A 19,462-nucleotide genomic window follows, 5' to 3' on the forward strand; every position below is an offset into this window, starting at 1 on the left:
AGCGGGAAATTTTAAAACCGCCCACAAAATGTCGAAAAATACAATGCATCTAATATCGATTTTATTTTACTAGTATTTGCTGTAAAATTCTTTTTGTTTTTCACTTTTTCTTGCGATGTCTTTTCGTAAACTGCATGAACGAAACTCTAAGCACTAAGGATATTTCCAACAGAAACAATGAGCGGAATAAGATTCGTTGATGCACTAAAGAGGATAGGTTATGGCAGCAAATTGTCTGCAGAAAGTTTTGACTGGATGTTTGAAAGCGAAGATACTTTACCATTTCTTGAGTGGTTTTGTGACAGTGTTCACGCACAGAATGTAATTACAGATGAAGAATTAAAAGGGTAATCTTAAGTAATATACTGACTCGAACTGAGAGATCACGTACCAGAAATACAATAGTAAATAAATAAATAATAATTAACAATTTTAAGATCAATTATTGAATGAGAAAGAAGACTAATGTAGCCTGTCGTCTTATATAGACTATAATATATTATGAAGAATATCAAGCTAGAGTTTTCAACATTACTATCTGAGTTGAAAATCCCTGCCTAATTTATATTAAATATCATATACATGTATATTTCCCCAGCAGAAAAATCAGTGCAATCCCACTTATCCCAGTTCCCATTTTACCCATGAAGGTTAATGATTGTCCTTGAAATATAAATATTACAAATTTTTTTTGTAGCTTTGAGGAATTGACAATTTCTGGGAAAGGGATACTGGAAGTAAGTTTCACTAACTGCTAAACTGAACAATAAATTCATTATGCATTAAAAATGTACTGAATTAATTTTCACAATGATTCATTGATATTTTCTAAGGGAGAAAACCTTATGGAAGCTTTGAAGAACTTACAAGCTTTAGAAACAAATGAAAGCAGTGAAGAAGAAGTGAGGTATGTGCTGTACATACTGCATTATGATTTTAATTATGAATGTCTATATACAGTATGTTATAGTATATGTTTTAGTATATATACTTTTCACTCAGGCCTTGAGGTCTTTTAGTTTTGACATTTTTAGAGAATTGAATCATTATACATTACAAGAGTAGGTATACTGCAACTATTGTAATATGTGCAGAATGGAGAAAAGTTGGGAACAAAAAACTGTTAACGTCCATGAATGTGTACATCATTTTAGGGTAATAAAAGCTAGTTCAATTTTCCTTTTTCACATATTGCTCGATCAACTTTCAGAGAAGAAACTCAGTTCTTAATGGAAGAAAAACAGATCTTAGAAGAACGACTGGATGCACTAATCAAGCAAAGAAACAAAATGAAGTAGGTTCAATTAGCCTACATAATTGGCTTTAAAATGTACCACATTCAGGACATTTCGCCTATAATATATTTGCCTATGCAACCTATGCGCAGATTTACAATATTCGGTTATAAAAATACATTAACATGCAAAAATAATTTGAATTTTATGAGAATAGATGATATGTCTGTATGTTTATATAGTGCAAATATATTGTACTTTTGAATAGTAACAATCTTTTTATGAGTAACACCTGCATGAATACCCATATGCACTAGGTATAAAGCAATATTACCATCCAGAAATGTATAATTATATCTGAACTGTGATTAGAGAGTTTCACTGGTCCAAGACAATTAGTGAAAGGTAATTTGTTGGTGAACTTTACATCTGTTCATTCATTAACTTTCAGCATTATGAGCACTGCATTTAACCATAAACTGACAAAAATGAACGCATTAGAGAATGATGCAAAAGCCAAATACAAGACGTCTTTGGAGCAAGCCTATTCAGACAATGCAATGGTAGGGAATAGACAGGCCTTTTCAGCTTGTATGCAAATTCACCCATTTAAAGTCACATGCTCTAAAATGGTTAAGTTTTATTGGCTATTATATGGTCACAACATCTGAAATGGGTTAATTTGCATTCAAGCTGAAAAGGTCTATTAAGAAATACAGTACTTATAAAATGCTCATAGTTTTCCATGATATAATAACAAATATGCACTAAGCAATGACATCCAATCTTTTTTATGTTCTCAAATTCTCATTTAAAATCTGTGTTTGTCATTTAAATTAAAGCTTAATAAAAGTATGGAAGATCTTACAAAAACTGTGACAGAATTTACTCAAATGTATGATCTGCCTGCAGCACCAATGGGTAAGTAATGTACATGTACAGTTCGTTTTTCATGTGCAATGACTGTGTTGTAAACCAATACATGTTATTCGTGTCATTTTGTAGAAAAAGAGACAGCGACATTCGTCTCACAGCTTTCCCTGGATGATTACCACAAAGCTGAAGAAGGTTTTACAAGTGAGTTGACAAAGTACACAAAGAAACAATTTTTTGAGGTACGAAAAACAATCAGTGTTTGAGTGTAAAGATTAAAGGGTTATTAGAGTTATTGATCATATATATGGTATGTTTGTTCACAAATTTTTTCACGAACATTCCCAATCTGCAAAATATTTCATCAGCAAATCCTTATACAATGTGAAGTCGGCTGTAATCGCAACCATTATGTAGTCGTGGTTGCATTAAGACCTCTGCATGTATACACGTGGTATGTAATGTTTTAATAGCAAAAGACTATAGATTCAAGCCCACGGGGCTCACACGTGAGCACAATTCCTTGAAGCATGCATGAACTTAAATTCGAAAAAGGGGTATTTTATGACAAATGTTTGATCCGGGTATGTAGGTTTTTGAAGCTAATTTCGATTTGCAATTTTAGGGAATTGCCGAACTGGCAAATGGCAGTGAAAAATCACGGTACACTTTCCTAGAAATCAGCGATCCTGCAACATTGTTAATCAAAGGTACATCCTGCATTCATTGTTATACAGCTCTAAAAATTAGGTAATTTGCTCACCAATACACTAGGGTCTACGACGTAGGCTACCAAAACACGTGTGCTGTTTAAAAAAAGATCGCGCCGTACAACATTAGTGAAAATAAAATAATCATTTTTAGGTGAAGCGGAAGATGTTACGACTGGTGATATTAAAGAGTTAAAAAGACTGAAGGCAATGTAAGTCTTGCATGAATTCTGCTGTTTTGCACTTAGGCTATAGATAAGCAGAATTGGATTGAAAATTTGAATACGTTCTGTATGTATGTTTTCAGCTATCCAATGAGCGAAATCAAGAGAATACAGGCGCAAGCAAAGAATCATGGGCTAAACGCAGCTATTACACATTCGCGAGGAAAACTCTACCGTCTTACAAACCAACCGCATACGTCAGATATCAGTACTTTAAGGTTAGTGTTCTTTTTGAAATTTATACTCACGGGAATACATCTGCTGGCTTGAATTATCGATCAACACTAGGTCAATGTACATCTCAATATAATTAGTCATAAAAATTGTTATAGGTTGAAGTAACCCCCGCCCTCACGACTGGTGAGTTACCAACTTGCCACAGAGTTCATTAAAACATTCTGTTATATAATAGCGTTTCATATGATATATAGCTATATACAGTACCTACTATATGGCTCCTCCACTCCATCTGGTGTAAATGTAGTAATATGAATTTATGACATACATGCATTACATCCATGCACTGTGTGACGCATGGTCAAAAATTTTCCAACATCCTCGTTATGGTTTCAGGCAACTTCTTCAAGAATATCAACATAAACTTACACAGACCCGAGATCGTACAGCAGAATTAACATCCCGATATTTGTCACCGCTTGTCCAAGAACTGGGGAAACTGCAAGCAAATAAAATTTTGCGAGGAGATTACGATTTGAAAATCGCTCGCCAAGACTATTTTGTTTCAAAACAAGATCAGGTTAGTCTGTAGTTGGTCTGGGTCTCGAGTAAATGTTCAATTTTATGTGCAAACTACTGTAAGAGTACTAGCTTGTACACAGTAAATGAGCATTTTGTTCACGTGTCAAAAAAGACCCATATGATGTGTTGATGATAGGCTAACACGATTTCACCATTGGCATTTTTGTATGACCAATCGTTGACGTTATCTGTACAGGTGATTAACCAGCTGATGCTTCAAAGATCACGCTATGAATTTTTATCAATGCTTTTGGAAGTTGAAGCTCGTAAACACCGCGACTCTCATCATTTGCTTGGCGCTGTTCGAACATTACTCGAGGGAGACGCTGATATGGTGGGGAGAAGATATGTATCCTTACTCTATTGATATATCAGGAAGATATTCATGCGCATGTGATACTGTAGTGTATGTATACTTACGATATCTTATAGCTACATACATACATGGCAAATGATTTTGATTATTCAGTTTGTGCGCGACATATGTACCCACATGCTCAAAACCAATTTCTGAAAAAACAATTCCTACTGCTGCTGGCAATGCGACGGTGGTAAAACCAGTGGCTTTAAAGCTACAACATTTGTCCTGTGCCAAAACTAGTAATGCTTACACTATGTAACACTTCCATAGGCCTGGGCTGGTAGTCCCTCTCGAGCATGCTGGAATTTGACTGTTCCATGAGATTATTACGGCAGTCCAAAATATCGATCTTGACCTTGTAGCTCCTCAGAAAAGTTGAACTATTTGCCACATGCACTAAAGGCTTGATTCGATTGCCTCGATTGTAACTTTCCTTAATGCATATATTCGCACAGGAAGTTATGTCAAATCCATTATTACGAGATGATAAAAAGAGGGATACTATTGATGTTCGTGATTTATTTTTGACTCGTCTGTATAAATTGCTTGGTGAGTACTTAAGTATAGTCCTAATAGGCTCGTACACCAAGGGGAGTGGTTGACATTATGAAGCTTATAAATTGTTCAATCATTGTCTTTCCTCTTGGAGAAAAATCACTCCCTCTGCTGCATTGAACAAAAGCAATTAAAGCTTTTCGTGAGTTTAAACGGCTTCGGTTTCATATTCAATATAAATAGCTATAGCTATTGTAGTTTTTGACTTAGATGAGCCGGATGAACTGACGAAAAGATCATCAATATTCATCACGTATGACGGTTTGCGAAAGAAAGCTGAAGATTTGAAAAATAACGAAGTAAACATGAAGAATGAATTGGCTGCTGTGGATTCATCTCAGAACGAAAGCATTGAGCATTTGTAAGTGTAACGATAATTCGTCGCAACAAACTAAGTTTAAAATAGTAGCAAGAGAGTTAGAACAAACGTCCGGTGGAACATTAATGCGTCAGCCCACGTGAGCATAAGCGCAAGTATCATACCGCTATTTTCTAGAGAAAGAAGTTTACGTGAATATAAACAAATGGTTTACGGAAATTCTGCCACGTCTGGTGGGCTGCCACAACTACAAACACAAGTTAGTATTGTAAATGGATTTAGCGTTAGTTTTAAAGCTTTGTGTGATGTTAGACTGTAGAGTGTTTTCAAGGAAGGAACTAGGTTGCAGTTTCCATTAAATGATTTAAAGATTTATTCTAGATCTTATCTGGATTGTACTTGATTGATCATTTGCATAGGTCTTGTCTGATGGAATTAATCAATTAAGTGAAGTGTTGGCCACACTTGAAAATTCTATCATGGATGTAAAGAAAGATTGCGAATCAAAGAAAAGAGTACGTTTGTCATGTATCATAAAGATTATGTTTGCAACCCTCATGCATGTTCATATAATTTTATGTTTTCTAACTAGTCGCCACAATGTTTCAATGTATGAGTGGCATACTGTAATTTCATCATATATAATTGGTATTTTGACTGCGAGGAGTATTCTAACAGATATACCTGTCACCTGCATGCATGTGTCACTTTACATATATTATTGCATGTCAATAATAATGATGTCCCGACTTTCATCCGTGCAGGTACTCAGTGCTGATTCGTTGAATTTAATGGAGCGGGAACTATTTGTGCTTTTCTTCACTGATCCTCAGCGACTGAAACGAACTATGTCAGACCTGGCAGCAAGAGTAGAAGCTCAGATAGTATCTGCAGATTAAAGATATAATAAAGAGATATAATTCAAGTAAGTATACATAATAAATTGACTTAAAAACCGGATACACCGGCCGCAAAAGATGCTACAGATCTGCAATACCATAATTTATACTGGCGACATTCAACTAACTCAGCAGTATTTGCAATATTCCTTCGCTATTTTTAGTGGGCCCGACATGCAATACACTAACTAGAATTGGTGACAGTACAATATAGCTATAGGAACTCTCTGCCATTAAACAAATCGGGCTTATTACATGCGCATTACCTTTGCCTAAATTCTTCTTCAAGTCACAGTCCCGAAAAGGGCGCATTCGTTCTCCACAGAGGTTCATTCGCTAGATATATATTGTTTATTCTCTTTCCATGAATCAATCTTTGTTTTCTATTTATGAGCTTCGTGCAATGGTTATGAAAAATAAACAGAACTGTACACGGATTTCTTACGGTAAATTTTCCATGTACTCTTAAGATAAAAATGATGAATTTCTCCACTCCAACAATATCCTGACGAACCATCATTGTATCTAAGAAGTTGCTAGGCAACGGAGTAACAAGATGTATGACAAAAGCATCGTGGGAACCGATATATTTCGCTTGTGGTGAACAAAAGTCCTTCACTCCGCACTTTTTGATAGCATCAGGTGTTTCGTGCCTAGTAAGAGCATATACTGTACCTTTTCTGAGAATATCAACATTGAGTTTTTGGAAACCTTCTCCAAGGTAACAGTCTGCATTCATAATAATGGCGGTTTTGTTGAGAAGAAATTCCGAGACGTAACGAAACGCATCACCATAAAACATCCTTCTATTCAAAGAGTGGTACTTTATCTTCTCACGTTGTGCTGTTGAGTTTTCTAAGAATTTGATGTCCTCATGACGCTCCAAAAGAAGATGTATTTTTTCAACCTGCAGCAGAAAAGCCCAAAGTCTAATATCGGTAATAAAACAGCGCCATACTGATATCATATATATGTATAATAATGGTGATAACACACCACGTATCTTTAACTTTTGCAATAATATTGGCTTGACGGACCTGTGGATGTTGGTGATTTAATTCCAATGCCTTGATGTATTCATGCTGTCTTTGACGTATCAACGTCACTTGAGAACCATTTGACATTACTGGAAATTGTGTTACAATGTGAAGTTTCTTGGATGTGTCTGCTTGAATGTTCGACTCCTCATAATTGTGTAATAACTTTTTATAAAGTCTTCGAGCGTTTCTCGTCGAATGGTTAATTAATAGCGTGTGGATGATAATAAGACTAACCAGAATTATTGGAATGAACAGTTTTGAAACATGTCTCGGTTTTGGCACGATTGTCCGACCTAAAATTAAAATAAGTCTTTTCATGAAGTATAAATATTAACGTTTTTACAACACAAATTTTTTTATCTGCAAACATTTTAAATTTCTGCTGAAAATTCCAGGTAACAGGACGACCAAATTCCATGTAACGTTATTTTATTTGGATTTCGTTTATCGTTATTTCTCCATCCACTTTGGATGTCGAAAGAGGCTATTTTCGGAATAATACCCGACCTATCATGATTACTTTTAAAAATCTTATATTGCTTGATTATGTGTGATTATGTGTCGATATTATCGACTGTGTAAGTAGATAAGAATCGTGGATAACGTGTCATTTTGGATCAATTTAACATACCTGCACACATAAAAACAGTCTGATAGAAACCGTCAAACACTGAACACAACATAAGCATCTGTATCCAATTTCTTATTTGCTTTTATATATCGATTTATCAACAACTGAACTGTTTGGCCAATCGCGATTCGCGGCGTTTTTTAATTGCGACCAGTTTAATGTTTTCCAGTTCATTGAAGCGCTAAAACAACAACAGGTTTATCAGCGATTTTTGAATACGCAACTAGACTAATTCAAATCGATTACTGTCGGCAAATGGAAAGAAGTGTTTAGCAATGAAAGGGAAAGGTGAAATACGCCACGGATTACATGGACTGCTCTAGGTCCTCTGATACTATGGCCCCACGTTCACATTAAACTCAATTTATTGAGACCATGCACAGTGGCGTAACTATAGAGCGATGATTGGGGGGGGGGTGAATATTCATATATCCAGTTCTGCCCTACGGATTTCTTATGTAAGTGCAATACCTTAAGTACAATTGAAATCCGTCGGGCAGAACTGAATATATGATTATTCAACCTCCCCCAATTATCGCGATAGTTACGCCCCTGACTATGCACCGATTAGCTTGTAGAAATGGAGATTGTAAGCAGTAATTTCGGAACTTCACAAACCAATAACTCCATCGAAAATTGAAATCGCTTCAACGATGATTACGGTACAAAAACAAAGAAACATTTAAACATGATGCGGGAGTTTTCACTTACCTATATCTTTCCCCTGACGATAAAAGCAAATTACGAGATTGTTTTAAAAATGATAACCGACTTCGTTTTACACAACAGAAAACTCCTTCTATATTCAATAGCAATAGATAGATAACATCTAAATATTCACAGAGTATTATACATATTTAGATAACATCTAAATATTCATTCATTCAGAAGCACCAAAAATAATCATGTGTAATGACAAATAATTAAATCTTTTACCTAATCTGAAAAATAAACTAATCAGTCAGCATATTCCGTCTTCAACAATAATTCATTGTATGATAATATTGTTAATTCCCTGAGTCACTATAATTCCTTCACCACGCAACCGTTTATATGATCTCTCTGTCCTCGTGTCTTTACCCAAGTACAGTAACCTATGAAGTGGTTCCATTCTTGTTAGTTTACTTCGCCTTAACGTGACTCTCCTCCGCGACTTTCTTAATATATTTTTACGATAATTAGACGATAAAGAAGTCAATTTGTGAAGTCTGTCAAGACGATGTTGTCGAGGGCGACATGCTGCAGGCGCGCTCTGAAACACGACCGTGCTAGATTGCAAGCGAGTTGGTAATGGAGGGAAATGAAATGTTTCTGGAATTGACCAAGAGGTTGCAGGTTCGCTTGAATCTGATCGACCGAGTGCTGGGGAGTGAACCAAGCGATAGAACTCCCGATTCACAGGTGTTTGAAGTGTTTCTAATCTTTCAGGGCTGGAATCTGATGGTTGTGGACTGGAATAACTAATAGGCGGGCTTTCCATCGTAACCGAGTTGAATGTCTCGGGGTATGATTCTGGTGTTTCTTCAGGAAAATCATGATGTCGTTTTCTGTTGTTACTAAGAATAGATATTGGTTAAGTTAAGTTATGTTTTGGAAGTTTTGTAGTGGTTTTTGCGGTGAAACAAGGGAGCGGTCTTGCATGCTTCAATATATCGTGATATGCGAGAATAAAGCACCACGGCTGTTCTTTACAAATCACGTCACTGGTCACTAACTTTGGTAATTCCTGTTGGTCTGAAGGTTCATCGCTCTCTGCGTATTCGTATTTCTGTATGATTAGAAATGGATCCCACTGCAGTGACTCGTGACGCCCTCGTAGTATTCCTTGATATAAACCATCATGAACTGCACGACTCAACTTGTGCCAAAGTATCTGAGGATGTTGTTTGACCTATAATAGAAAATGAATAAAGGATCCAGGATCGTCTCAATTAAGGTGTAATAAGATCATTACTTCATAATTACTGAAAACTGTTATCGTCATTAAACACGCAGTAAGTAATGCAAAATACATTAGCAACAAATGGTTGGTTATTTGGCCTGCTTCACCTTTGCATCCTTTCTTACTCGTCTCAATACACGACTGTCTTCGGAGCCAGCGGTAGTCGAATATCCCGGTTTTCTAGTGTCAGCCTACCGGAGCAAACATCATTATGGTACACAAAAGTATTAAAAAAATCTCAACCAGCTAGTATCAGTCATATCCTGTCCAACTGCAGCATAGAACTGTCTTGCATGGAGAGGAAAGAGCAGAGAGTTTAGATTGAAATCAACTTTGATAACGTTTGGAGAAAAATCCAATATTTAGTAAATTCATCTTTAATATTCTTTCATACCTTTATATTCTTCTGGGGAATAATGTCTCTTGTAAAGAATGTCTCATGGCTAATATCTACGCCCAGTTCTGCCAGAGGGACCGTGACGTCACCAATATCATACTTTTTTGAGTATCGATCAAAACGACTGATCTCAAAGAGTATCGTATATGAAGCAAGGTCGCCCGGGGATAGAGGAAATTTATATAATCTTTGATAAGTTGGGCTGATGGTGTTTCTTTTGTTTTTTGTTGTGGCATCTTTCTTGTCGGATATAACTTGAACGCTTACGAACGCCTTCGTCTCGTCTTTGGTTATCAATGGTAGATTTTCCCCTTTGATGAGTTTTATGGTAATGATAGAGCTGGAAATATATCAGATAACATAAAGTCAGTGCTCACCGGTGGCATATTTTACGTTTTTTGAACTAGAATTTCAGCCAATCTGATCCCAGCCATTTTTCTATCATATATTCTCTTGTTAACAATTGCACGCATGTCGTAATGAATTTCCTGATGCTTTAGAATTCTCTGCAAGATGGTGCAGTTTACCTTATTTTTAAAATTTTTTCTTATAAAGTTTACCTTATAAAAGCTTCAAGTTCGATTTGTGAAGAGGATTGCGGGTAAATGAATGTATAGGCTGGTTCAATTATGGACGGAGTCATGCAGTTGTGCATGGTTTTCGTAGGAGGTTTTTAGACAGCGAGTGCTGCGAGTTTTAGACAGTTTGTAAGCTTTATAATCGGTTAAAGCCATAGTGAGTGAGAAAGTGGGTGAGTCTATTTCTATGCCCATCTATGTCCATCTATACCTAAGCTTAGTTCATAAGCACGAGGGAAGTAAACATGAGAAAAGACAAACATTTGCAGTAAACTGTCCATTATAAACCTATAAGAAAATAAAATTCCGAAGGAAGGTTTCTACTTTGTCTTCCTGGCAAATTAGACAAATCTTTATATAATTATGTAATGATAATAAGATAGCGATTTTCAATTTTTTTCAAGGTTGCGTATTTGCGTCGCTAAGCTAATGCTTGAGTCGGGCAATCGTAGGGTGGTTATGCAACTAACTCAATATCCATGAAATAATTTAGAATCCCTTGATTAATTTGAAAAATTGTATACAAAGGCGTGAATCAAGCTTCTATTTTCTACCTTTTTTCATCATATTTAAGAGAAAAATACAGCCGGCCAGCTTCAGTTCTGTCACCAAGCAGTGGATGATCTGCACTTTCATCATCTCCTACATTGTTTACCTATAATAGAATTGCACAAAAGTAATAGATCCCTGGATACCTTGATGTGTTGATTGATGTAATACAATGTACGATAGCGTAGCTACAACAGCTTTCAAACAAGAATTATCCATTTTTGGAAATTTGAAATTTGTTTTTTTTTATGTATGGCTTTATCGAGTGAAAAGCTTCAGACTTCCTATATCTATGACGAGAATACAGTTTACACTTCTAAGCTTCTTACCAGTTTGACATTTCTCTCAACTGGAACAGGTTCTGCGCTGGTATGCGGTAGAACAATGTACTTTCTATTCCCAGAATCGTTTGGTCTATTTGTGTTACGAGATGCCGTATTTCTCAATCTGTACAAGAGAAGTGTGCCAACCATCAAGAGAAGAAAGAGTACCAATAGACTGCATTCCAGTGATAAAATAATCTCAGTGGTACTCATTGGCCATCTTAAAACAGAAGAAAATATTGAAACTGTGTTAGAACTATAAAATTTTTAAGAATACAAGTCGTATAGTAAAATACGGAAACTGTGTGGTTCAGTGGAAACTCATTTCAATCGAGAAAAATTATTTGATTCACAACTCTATCTAATCACCGAGATATTTTTTCCGATACCCTACAAAAGTGGGGTTAGATTTCGTATATACATAGCGTTAACCAACTAGCGTATTGTATACCCATGACAGCACTACTTTACTTTTTGAAACATGGTTGGTTCAAAGAACACTAAAATATAGTTGATATATATAGCAACAACAACCGTTGGCTTTGGCTTGGGAAGCCAACTTACACGGTACACCAGCGTCGGGGGTTTCTGCTCAGTTTGCTATACATTTCCCATATCTCCGTGTGTTAATAACTAAACTATTAATCCCATGAAATAGCAATCTAAAAACGCATCTTTATAATAAAAAAACGTAACACACAATTATCCTAGGTTTAGGATATTTATCAAATACTGCGTGCGCATAAACTCCAACGAGATATTTGCGCAAATGTGCAAATAGCTATGATGACGCGCAAATGTACAAATAGCTATGCTGACGCAGCCGCAGGCCGTGTACAAAACACATAGTACGAGATTCCGTTTTAATGGTCGAGTATTCAGAATAATAGACTGTATATACCGTTGTAAAACTGGGCGCATTTATGAATGTGCTGTATGTATAACACGCGTGCTTACAAACCGACCATAAGATAGGAACAATTCAGCTTTTGTATGTGGCAAATAATTGGCAATATGGTTTTATTTACAGCTTCAGTTGCTACACTTGCATTTTGCTATCGCATTTTAAAATGTTTCATCGTTCTTTAATACAATTTTGCCATCTAACAGTCACAGTAAAATACAGAAGTAAATACTATTAAAAATTTGATCAGTGCGTGAAGGTCATCACGAGGTTATGTTTACTAGATGAAAAACATTCTTACAAATTACACTGAACCTTTACGATCCAAATAGTTTATTTCATACCTGCCAATTGATTGTTGTGTATCTTTATTCCACTATCGATTTTATTCTTCGGCTATACCAATAATTTTAACCACTATTTTTTTAATCAGATCACGCAAGACCGACAAGACGTTACTGGAAGGCTGTAGACTGCGCATTTGGACAGTTATTCGGTGAGTGGCAGTGCCATATAGTAATACTACACCGGATTCAAGGTCACTGTACTCTAGTCCCAGCCTAAAATTAGGCTATGGCACTGTACATTGAAATGTATAGGAAAATTCCTAGACGCGTTATCCATCAACTAAGCAAAGCAGACGCGAAGCCTACTGTCTATTGCTCTCAGCTTGCGTTTTTCGAACCCAAACCCTGACAACATGCGGTGAAACTTCAACTTTTATCAATGCACGACGAAAGTTGAAAATTTATAATATAATCATGCATAAGAAATTAGAATTCCGGTTTTTGTTTAAATTCATCCAAGATATTAATCTTGGATGCTATTGTTTGCTAAGTTATCGGAAATAATCGGCTGCATCGGGCGATTACCGATGCATGCATGCCGCGACGGTTGAGATTAGGTTACACGCCAGTTTTTCACACTTTCCGGCATAAAATCAATCAACTTTGCTAGTGCCTGTTGGTTGTAGTTTTTCTTTGATACGCAATGACTAGTTTGCATCAATTTTCCCGGCTCGGAATTCATCAATGTTCCTTATCATTCAGTAATAACCAAATCTGGCACAGCGACACATGACGTAAACAATATTCGAGGGTGAATCGTTTGTTCCCACTCGCACTTGCCCCGTACGTACCCCTAGTTTTTTTCTGACGTGGTGTTTTGCTTATTGCAAGGCAGATACATTTAATTCGAAATGTCGCCAAATTATATTAAAACCTGACGGGATTATCTCATTATTAATGTATAGTATATTTGCCCTTGCTATTTATGCTTTTATATGCATGCGTGGGGTCGAATAATCTATAAGGAAATGAAACTTAGTCTCGTATTTCGAAGCCTTCTTCGCACACACGACCAAATTTCACCTGCGCCGGACACAAAACATCTATTCTCGAAAAATAAAGATTTTCATTTCTCGAAACGTCAAAGAGTAGATCTTATTATGCATAGAACGATTCCACAAAACGCTTGCCCTGATTCACGACGATACATTGATCTACCAATGGTCATTAAAAAAATCTGGTATAGCCAACTTACGTAGCTAGTTACGCCCCACAATCTAGGTTATAAAAACGAGTGTATAATCAAGTACTAATCAAGTACTATGGAACTTCGAAGGTTCTGAGCTAAATTGGGATAGACTGCAGAAAATACCAATGAAGGTTTTTGAGTCATTTTCTTGCATAAAAGTTTTACAATTAAAGTTAATACTATATAAATGCATGGTGTTCGCGTGACGTCAGGCTGGCCATGGTGGTGCATCCCTCACAGACCCCTGCATGTGTTCAAACAATAATATTCTAGTGGTAACCTTTTCTAATAGAACTGTGAGTCAGGAACAGACTTAATAAACTGCAATTGAGAATAATTCTCGCATTGATACTCGTATATAGTCATCAAATAGAAGGGGAAAAAGCATCAGTCATAAAAATTGTATGATTCCTGTCGACTAATTATATATAATAAAATTTGTTTGAGATAAATGTTTGTATGGCCGAAAACATGCATCCTTATATGGTTAAAGGCAAAGTGATTTTCATCTTTTCAGCCGTATATATATTAATTCAGCAAATATTCTGTGAGTATATTCCGTGAAGCACGACAACGCCGCTTGTTGACAACTGTTGCATGGATTGTCCATTATTTTAAGAGTTAAAAGTTTTTTGAAGGATTTCATATAGTATATAAAACGTTATTTGTAAACATGCACTTACCCAATTTTTGTAATAGGCATGCAGTGAATTTGACTTCGTCAATTTTGATGTATAATACTCTTGGGTTCAATTTAAAACATATTTTTCTGGAATTGTATTACTGGAGACTGGAGTTGAAATATGTAGTGCTTTCTGGCAATGACGACTAAGTTGTCGATTCTGCCAGTTTTCAACATTTTGGTTGTATGCACTCAAGCAAATCCGAAGTGTCTAACGTATGAATTTTAACGACAAATGTGGGGTTTAATATGTTTGTTTAGAGGATTAACAACAAAGTCAGTAGCTACATGATTAAGCTGAATGTTTTGCCTTGCAACGGATATTTTGTACAGCCGTTGAATTTCACTATATCACTATAACTATAACTATAAGTTCATATACAGGAAAACTAATAATCAAACGGCAAGTTCAGTCTATAGAACACATGCATATGCATGGCAGACTGAATGATATAATATTCGCGAATTGTGCATTCATTCATGTGTGTATTCATAAAGTTGATTCAAATTTCAAATTACAGCTGCAGTCAAATGTAACGTTTAAATATAGGCAGGTTTTCAAGTGTGATCCGATAAGTGCACTGTCGATATTTTCCGCAAAGTATTTAGCTGAAAAGATATCTTTCATGCACCTATACTGTACTTCTATCAGTTGAAAATGCTTTCCCGGTTTATATAGGTCTTCAAAGTGATTTTCTCCCAATGTCTTACTCTTAGCATGCATGTGTCTAAGCCTGTATGTAAAAAGGAAAATTGCTTTAAAATAAAATTTATAGGGCGCTAATATAGAAAATATAAGCGCCCTGATTTAAATGGATGCCAAGCGTGAGCCGTGCCTGCATGTGTATTGGGATCTTGAATTAACCGCAGTTCAGTACATCATTGTTTCTATTGCGCCTGCTGATTTGAATTGTGTTACTTCACGTGATGTTATCGTCTCTTCTTCAGACCATTTAACTAATAACTTGCATGAATAACGTTTTACTAGATTTTTCTCCGCATGGTATGTAGCTTTTAGACGATATATATACTCTCAGTTTTGGATGCTCGCATGCATGGAAAACAACCGCACGGGATAAAAGGCCCTATACCTGTGCCTGTGGTGGCCGTTATAAAGATATTTCAAATTCAAGTAACTTTTAGTAAATTTATCATCATAATTCGCAGAATGGGGCACTTAATTTGAACATAAACATGTGAATATCTCGATGTGACTGAATGTCCGCGCCACATTTTCATGTATAGATTCTTTCTGTAATATCGCCTGATCGTTTTTAAAATGCCATTCAACAGTCGCGTTAATAATTACAAGTTTCTCTACTCAATATATATTGCGGAAGTGTATTCGAAAAAGCTAGTTTATACCTACTTGGGAAGAAACGTCCTTTTTTCGATAACTTTGTCCTACTTTAACGCCATGAGTCTGTTATGAGAACGATCGTGTGTGCATGGACCTCCGCTTCATGTTACTTGGCGTTCAATGAGTTGACTTAAGACAAATTTTGGGACTGAGCGAAATTGCCTGAATTAATTAACGCAACTCATTATTATCCTTTGTGTTCAACGGATTTTGAGCTGATCGGCTGATGAAAATTCAAAGTAATATTAATTTTCTACATATACAGATATTGTTTTGAACAAATATCTCAATAAAACCCACGCATGGTCTGAAATAATTGTACATGCAGGCGTCTTCGCAATTGGTTCGGGTGATTATTGCATGTTTCATAAAGAGATTTTCGTGGGACAGCTGCTGTTGCATGCATGAGGAATATGCAGATTTCAAACACAACAAAATCAGACACCGTGAAATTGTCTCAACTTGGGCTATGTAATCTTGCCATGGAATATGAATCGTATATATGCTATATCATTCGTTTTTTTATTCACTTGTTGTGCACATGCCTGCATGCAAAATTCGAATCTACACATCAGGTGATAACAAAAATCCTTATTGTGACAGTGTTGCATTTAAATCCGTAAATAGTTTAGGTAGAATGGATAAGAAATCTTTTAAGAAACCCGTTTTATTACCCCATGCAGTTTCTCTCGTCATGATATTTTCGTTTTTATGCGGTGGCTATTTGCAAATGCTTCAGTATTAGTTTAAAAGATTTTGTAACTTCTACAATATTGCAATGCCTATAAAACAACAATGCCTACGAAATATGACCCTCGCTGATAGCAGTATTGTATATGAGTATGTTTGTTTCTAATACTCGGAAACTACTTATTCACCCTCCACGCATTGTGGGTGCGTTGTCTTCGTTACTTTTCTCTGAAAATAACAGCGCGAGTTTTGTTGTTTGCGGTTTATCAACCTCCAACTTGCAGGTTAAAAACACCCATATTAAAACTGTCATTTTAAAACATGATCGCGAAAGGTGAGTTCACAACAGGGTAGCGGATGGATGCTAAACCATAAAAATTATCAATGTTTCTTCGTAAAAGGAATTTTTATCCGGTCAAATACGAAGTTGATAATTTTTTTGAATATCTGATTTTCACGCGACAATTATGTGCAACACTGAGTATTACCATATAACATTGTCTCGCTATAAAACACGACTGCAATAAATTCCGTTTCACTGTATAACATCATTCACATGCATGCTTTTTTTCTAATCCACGAAGAATCATTCATTCACAACAAAACGTATGGACATGCAATAATTATTTATTTGCTTTCTAAACATACAGCTAACTTGCACGTATTCCAATAGCAATTGTTATCGTTGTTGTTTACATAATTTTTTCACGAGAAGATTTTGGAGAACTTCCGGGTTGAGAAGGCCATAAACTACAGCATTCAAAATACTCTTGGAGAAATGTAGGAACTTTGAGCTTACAATTAGTCTTTCAGATATCTGACAGTAATTAGAAAGCTCGCAGATGCATGTTATTATGCTTGGTATATAACAGAATAGAAATATAAACACCATTAATATAACTATGAAATATGAGCGGTGTTTTCTTCTTGATGTGTTAGTTTTCGTACTGTTGAATTCACTACCACGAGGAGCACTTCCAGTTATTGCTTGAATAATAATCACTGTGCTGAATACCAGAATCAATGCGGGAACGCCAAAGATAGGAATTAAAAATCCGGACACAAAAGGAAGCTTTTCCATTTTAAACCAACAAAGATGTTGCTTAGGAAAATAGACGACCTCGAAGTTGATCAGGATTAAAAATGGCATGGTCAGCGATAAAGTTATTGCAATGACGACACATGGCCATACTGATGATGGTGAGAACAACTTACGATATTTTATGGGATATTTAAACATGAATAAACGCTCAATACATAGAAGTGACAAGGAGTTAAGCGAATACAACATTGTAAACGTTTTTAGTAAAGCAGTGAAGTAACACATTAGTAAATTGTGTGGATTTTCATTTGCAATCAAGTTGACTAAGTAAATTGGCATAACGGTGATACCAACCACTGTGTCTGAAACAAAGAGATTCAATAAGAGGCCATGGGATGATGCGCGTCGATATTTCTTTATCTTGAATATTGCCTGGATGACGAGCAGATCTGCGAATGTTGTAAGCAGTATTAGTGTTGCCATCGCTGCCACTCTCAAGCAGTATTCCCAGAATGGAACCATATTACATACGGAGTTTGAGTTGTTTTGCTATCAGAAGTCAGAACTAAAAAGGAACATCCCGATTAAGAAAATTGTCTTTTCGTTTAATTATTGAAATAAGACGATAGCTGACTCATATCCCGTACCTGCATGTACAGTATTTATTGTACGATAATATTTTAACATATACGTACCAGGTTAGATGATCAAAATTGCTATAATATAGATTGCATTCGATCCATGCATGAAGAGATTTGACTAAATGTCAGACGAAACCTGTACAAATCTGGGCACATGATATATGAAGTATATATTCACATAATTTTGTATTGTATCCAGCTGGAAGTTCATTTCAAGTGGTTGTCATTTTAATTATTAATATATACGTTTTCATTTGCAATTAAACTGATCAAATAAAAATTGTAATAGCAATCATTGTATCTGGAATTAAGAAATTCAATCAGAATCTATCTTGTATGCACGTTTTGAATATTGTACGGTTGACACGAGCAGATTCCCAACTGTTGTAAGCAGTATATACCGCAATCGAGGCCACTCACAAGCAGTATAGCCTCTTCCCAGCATGGAACCATATTCTTGCTGTAAAACGTTACTGAGCATGAGTTGTCAGTCTGCTATGAGAACTAAATATAAGAACATCCCAATGAAGTAAATTGTCTGACCCATAGCTGCGGCCCGAACCTAAAGCATTTATTGTACGACTCTGATTTTCTTTTATATATATATATGACTTGATCAAAATTACTATAGATTGAATTAAATCCATGCAGAGATCTGATAAATGAATGTCATGCAGGGTATATAAGGTCCAATATTACCAAGGAGCAGCGTGGCAACGAAGGCCCTCGGGTCGAAACGTCGAGAAGTGTTTTGTCTATTTAGGCAGTTGTTATACCACAATTTGATGCTAGGGTATGTAAGGGCAAATAAAACTGGGTGTGATGCAAACTGTATTAATTTATATATGCACTAGGGCGTCGATCCAGCTGCATGCATGGAAGTTATTTAAAGTAAATTATATGATGTATTATTGATGATGTATAAATGTATTTTCATTTTAATTATATTTTAGTATAATTACAAATTGATTATCGGAGATTTTTCGCACTGATTGGTCGAGGGACCATGGAAAATTAATAATGTTTATAGAACGCGAGGTCGGTACAAAGAAATATCAGACATTTGAATCGCTTATTTCGTAAGAGAAGGAGTGGTAGAATTACATTCTGTATTTTTTTCCGTGTACGCCACAGCAATTTTTTTGTTTGATCATAAGGATTATCATAGAATTACCTGATAAATACTTATATGACAGTGGCATAAACATCCAA

The 19,462-nt window shown here is 35.9% G+C and overlaps 3 protein-coding genes across 6 annotated transcripts; 1 reads left to right on the forward strand and 2 right to left on the reverse strand.

The window, feature by feature from the left end:
* The first annotated feature begins 55 nt into the window (after nucleotides 1-55).
* LOC114516264 (HAUS augmin-like complex subunit 3) lies at nucleotides 56-14,942 on the forward strand. Of its 2 annotated transcripts, none has more exons than XM_028535700.1 (18): nucleotides 56-347; nucleotides 698-737; nucleotides 834-907; nucleotides 1,211-1,294; nucleotides 1,687-1,798; nucleotides 2,078-2,156; nucleotides 2,241-2,350; nucleotides 2,734-2,818; nucleotides 2,973-3,030; nucleotides 3,126-3,260; nucleotides 3,616-3,799; nucleotides 3,998-4,150; nucleotides 4,618-4,711; nucleotides 4,928-5,078; nucleotides 5,214-5,295; nucleotides 5,456-5,551; nucleotides 5,801-5,961; nucleotides 12,733-14,942. In XM_028535700.1, exons 1-17 carry the CDS (start codon nucleotides 178-180, stop codon nucleotides 5,933-5,935), a joined length of 1,842 nt encoding a protein of 613 aa, XP_028391501.1. In that variant the 5' UTR covers nucleotides 56-177; the 3' UTR covers nucleotides 5,936-5,961; nucleotides 12,733-14,942. The 2 variants fall into 2 exon arrangements, with proteins under 2 accessions (XP_028391501.1, XP_028391494.1); XM_028535693.1 differs by lacking the exon at nucleotides 12,733-14,942 and adding an exon at nucleotides 6,406-6,480.
* Nucleotides 5,770-7,664, reverse strand: LOC114519039. The gene is made up of 4 exons (XM_028539095.1): nucleotides 7,607-7,664; nucleotides 6,973-7,268; nucleotides 6,202-6,842; nucleotides 5,770-5,924 (listed from the first exon to the last, which is right to left on the reverse strand). Exons 1-3 carry the CDS (start codon nucleotides 7,662-7,664, stop codon nucleotides 6,225-6,227), a joined length of 972 nt encoding a protein of 323 aa, XP_028394896.1. The 3' UTR covers nucleotides 5,770-5,924; nucleotides 6,202-6,224.
* LOC114516279 lies at nucleotides 7,239-16,416 on the reverse strand. 3 transcript variants are annotated; one of them, XR_003686284.1, is made up of 9 exons: nucleotides 15,887-16,416; nucleotides 11,402-11,615; nucleotides 11,078-11,178; nucleotides 9,943-10,285; nucleotides 9,656-9,739; nucleotides 9,322-9,497; nucleotides 8,318-9,162; nucleotides 7,607-7,787; nucleotides 7,239-7,268 (listed from the first exon to the last, which is right to left on the reverse strand). XR_003686284.1 is itself a non-coding variant. In XM_028535714.1 (7 exons), the coding sequence occupies exons 2-7, from the start codon at nucleotides 11,606-11,608 to the stop codon at nucleotides 8,595-8,597; spliced, it is 1,479 nt and encodes a 492-aa protein (XP_028391515.1). In that variant the 5' UTR covers nucleotides 11,609-11,615; nucleotides 12,644-12,786; the 3' UTR covers nucleotides 8,266-8,594. The 3 variants fall into 3 exon arrangements, 1 of the variants encoding a protein (XP_028391515.1); XR_003686283.1 differs by lacking the exon at nucleotides 15,887-16,416 and adding an exon at nucleotides 12,644-12,786; XM_028535714.1 differs by lacking the exons at nucleotides 7,239-7,268; nucleotides 7,607-7,787; nucleotides 15,887-16,416 and adding an exon at nucleotides 12,644-12,786 and having other exon boundaries at nucleotides 8,266-9,162.
* Between the last annotated feature and the right edge of the window lie 3,046 nt (nucleotides 16,417-19,462).

Source organism: Dendronephthya gigantea, unplaced genomic scaffold (assembly GCF_004324835.1).
Source record: "Dendronephthya gigantea isolate DGI-Jeju-01 unplaced genomic scaffold, DenGig_1.0 000000F, whole genome shotgun sequence".
Classification (NCBI taxonomy): Eukaryota; Metazoa; Cnidaria; class Anthozoa; order Malacalcyonacea; family Nephtheidae; genus Dendronephthya; species Dendronephthya gigantea.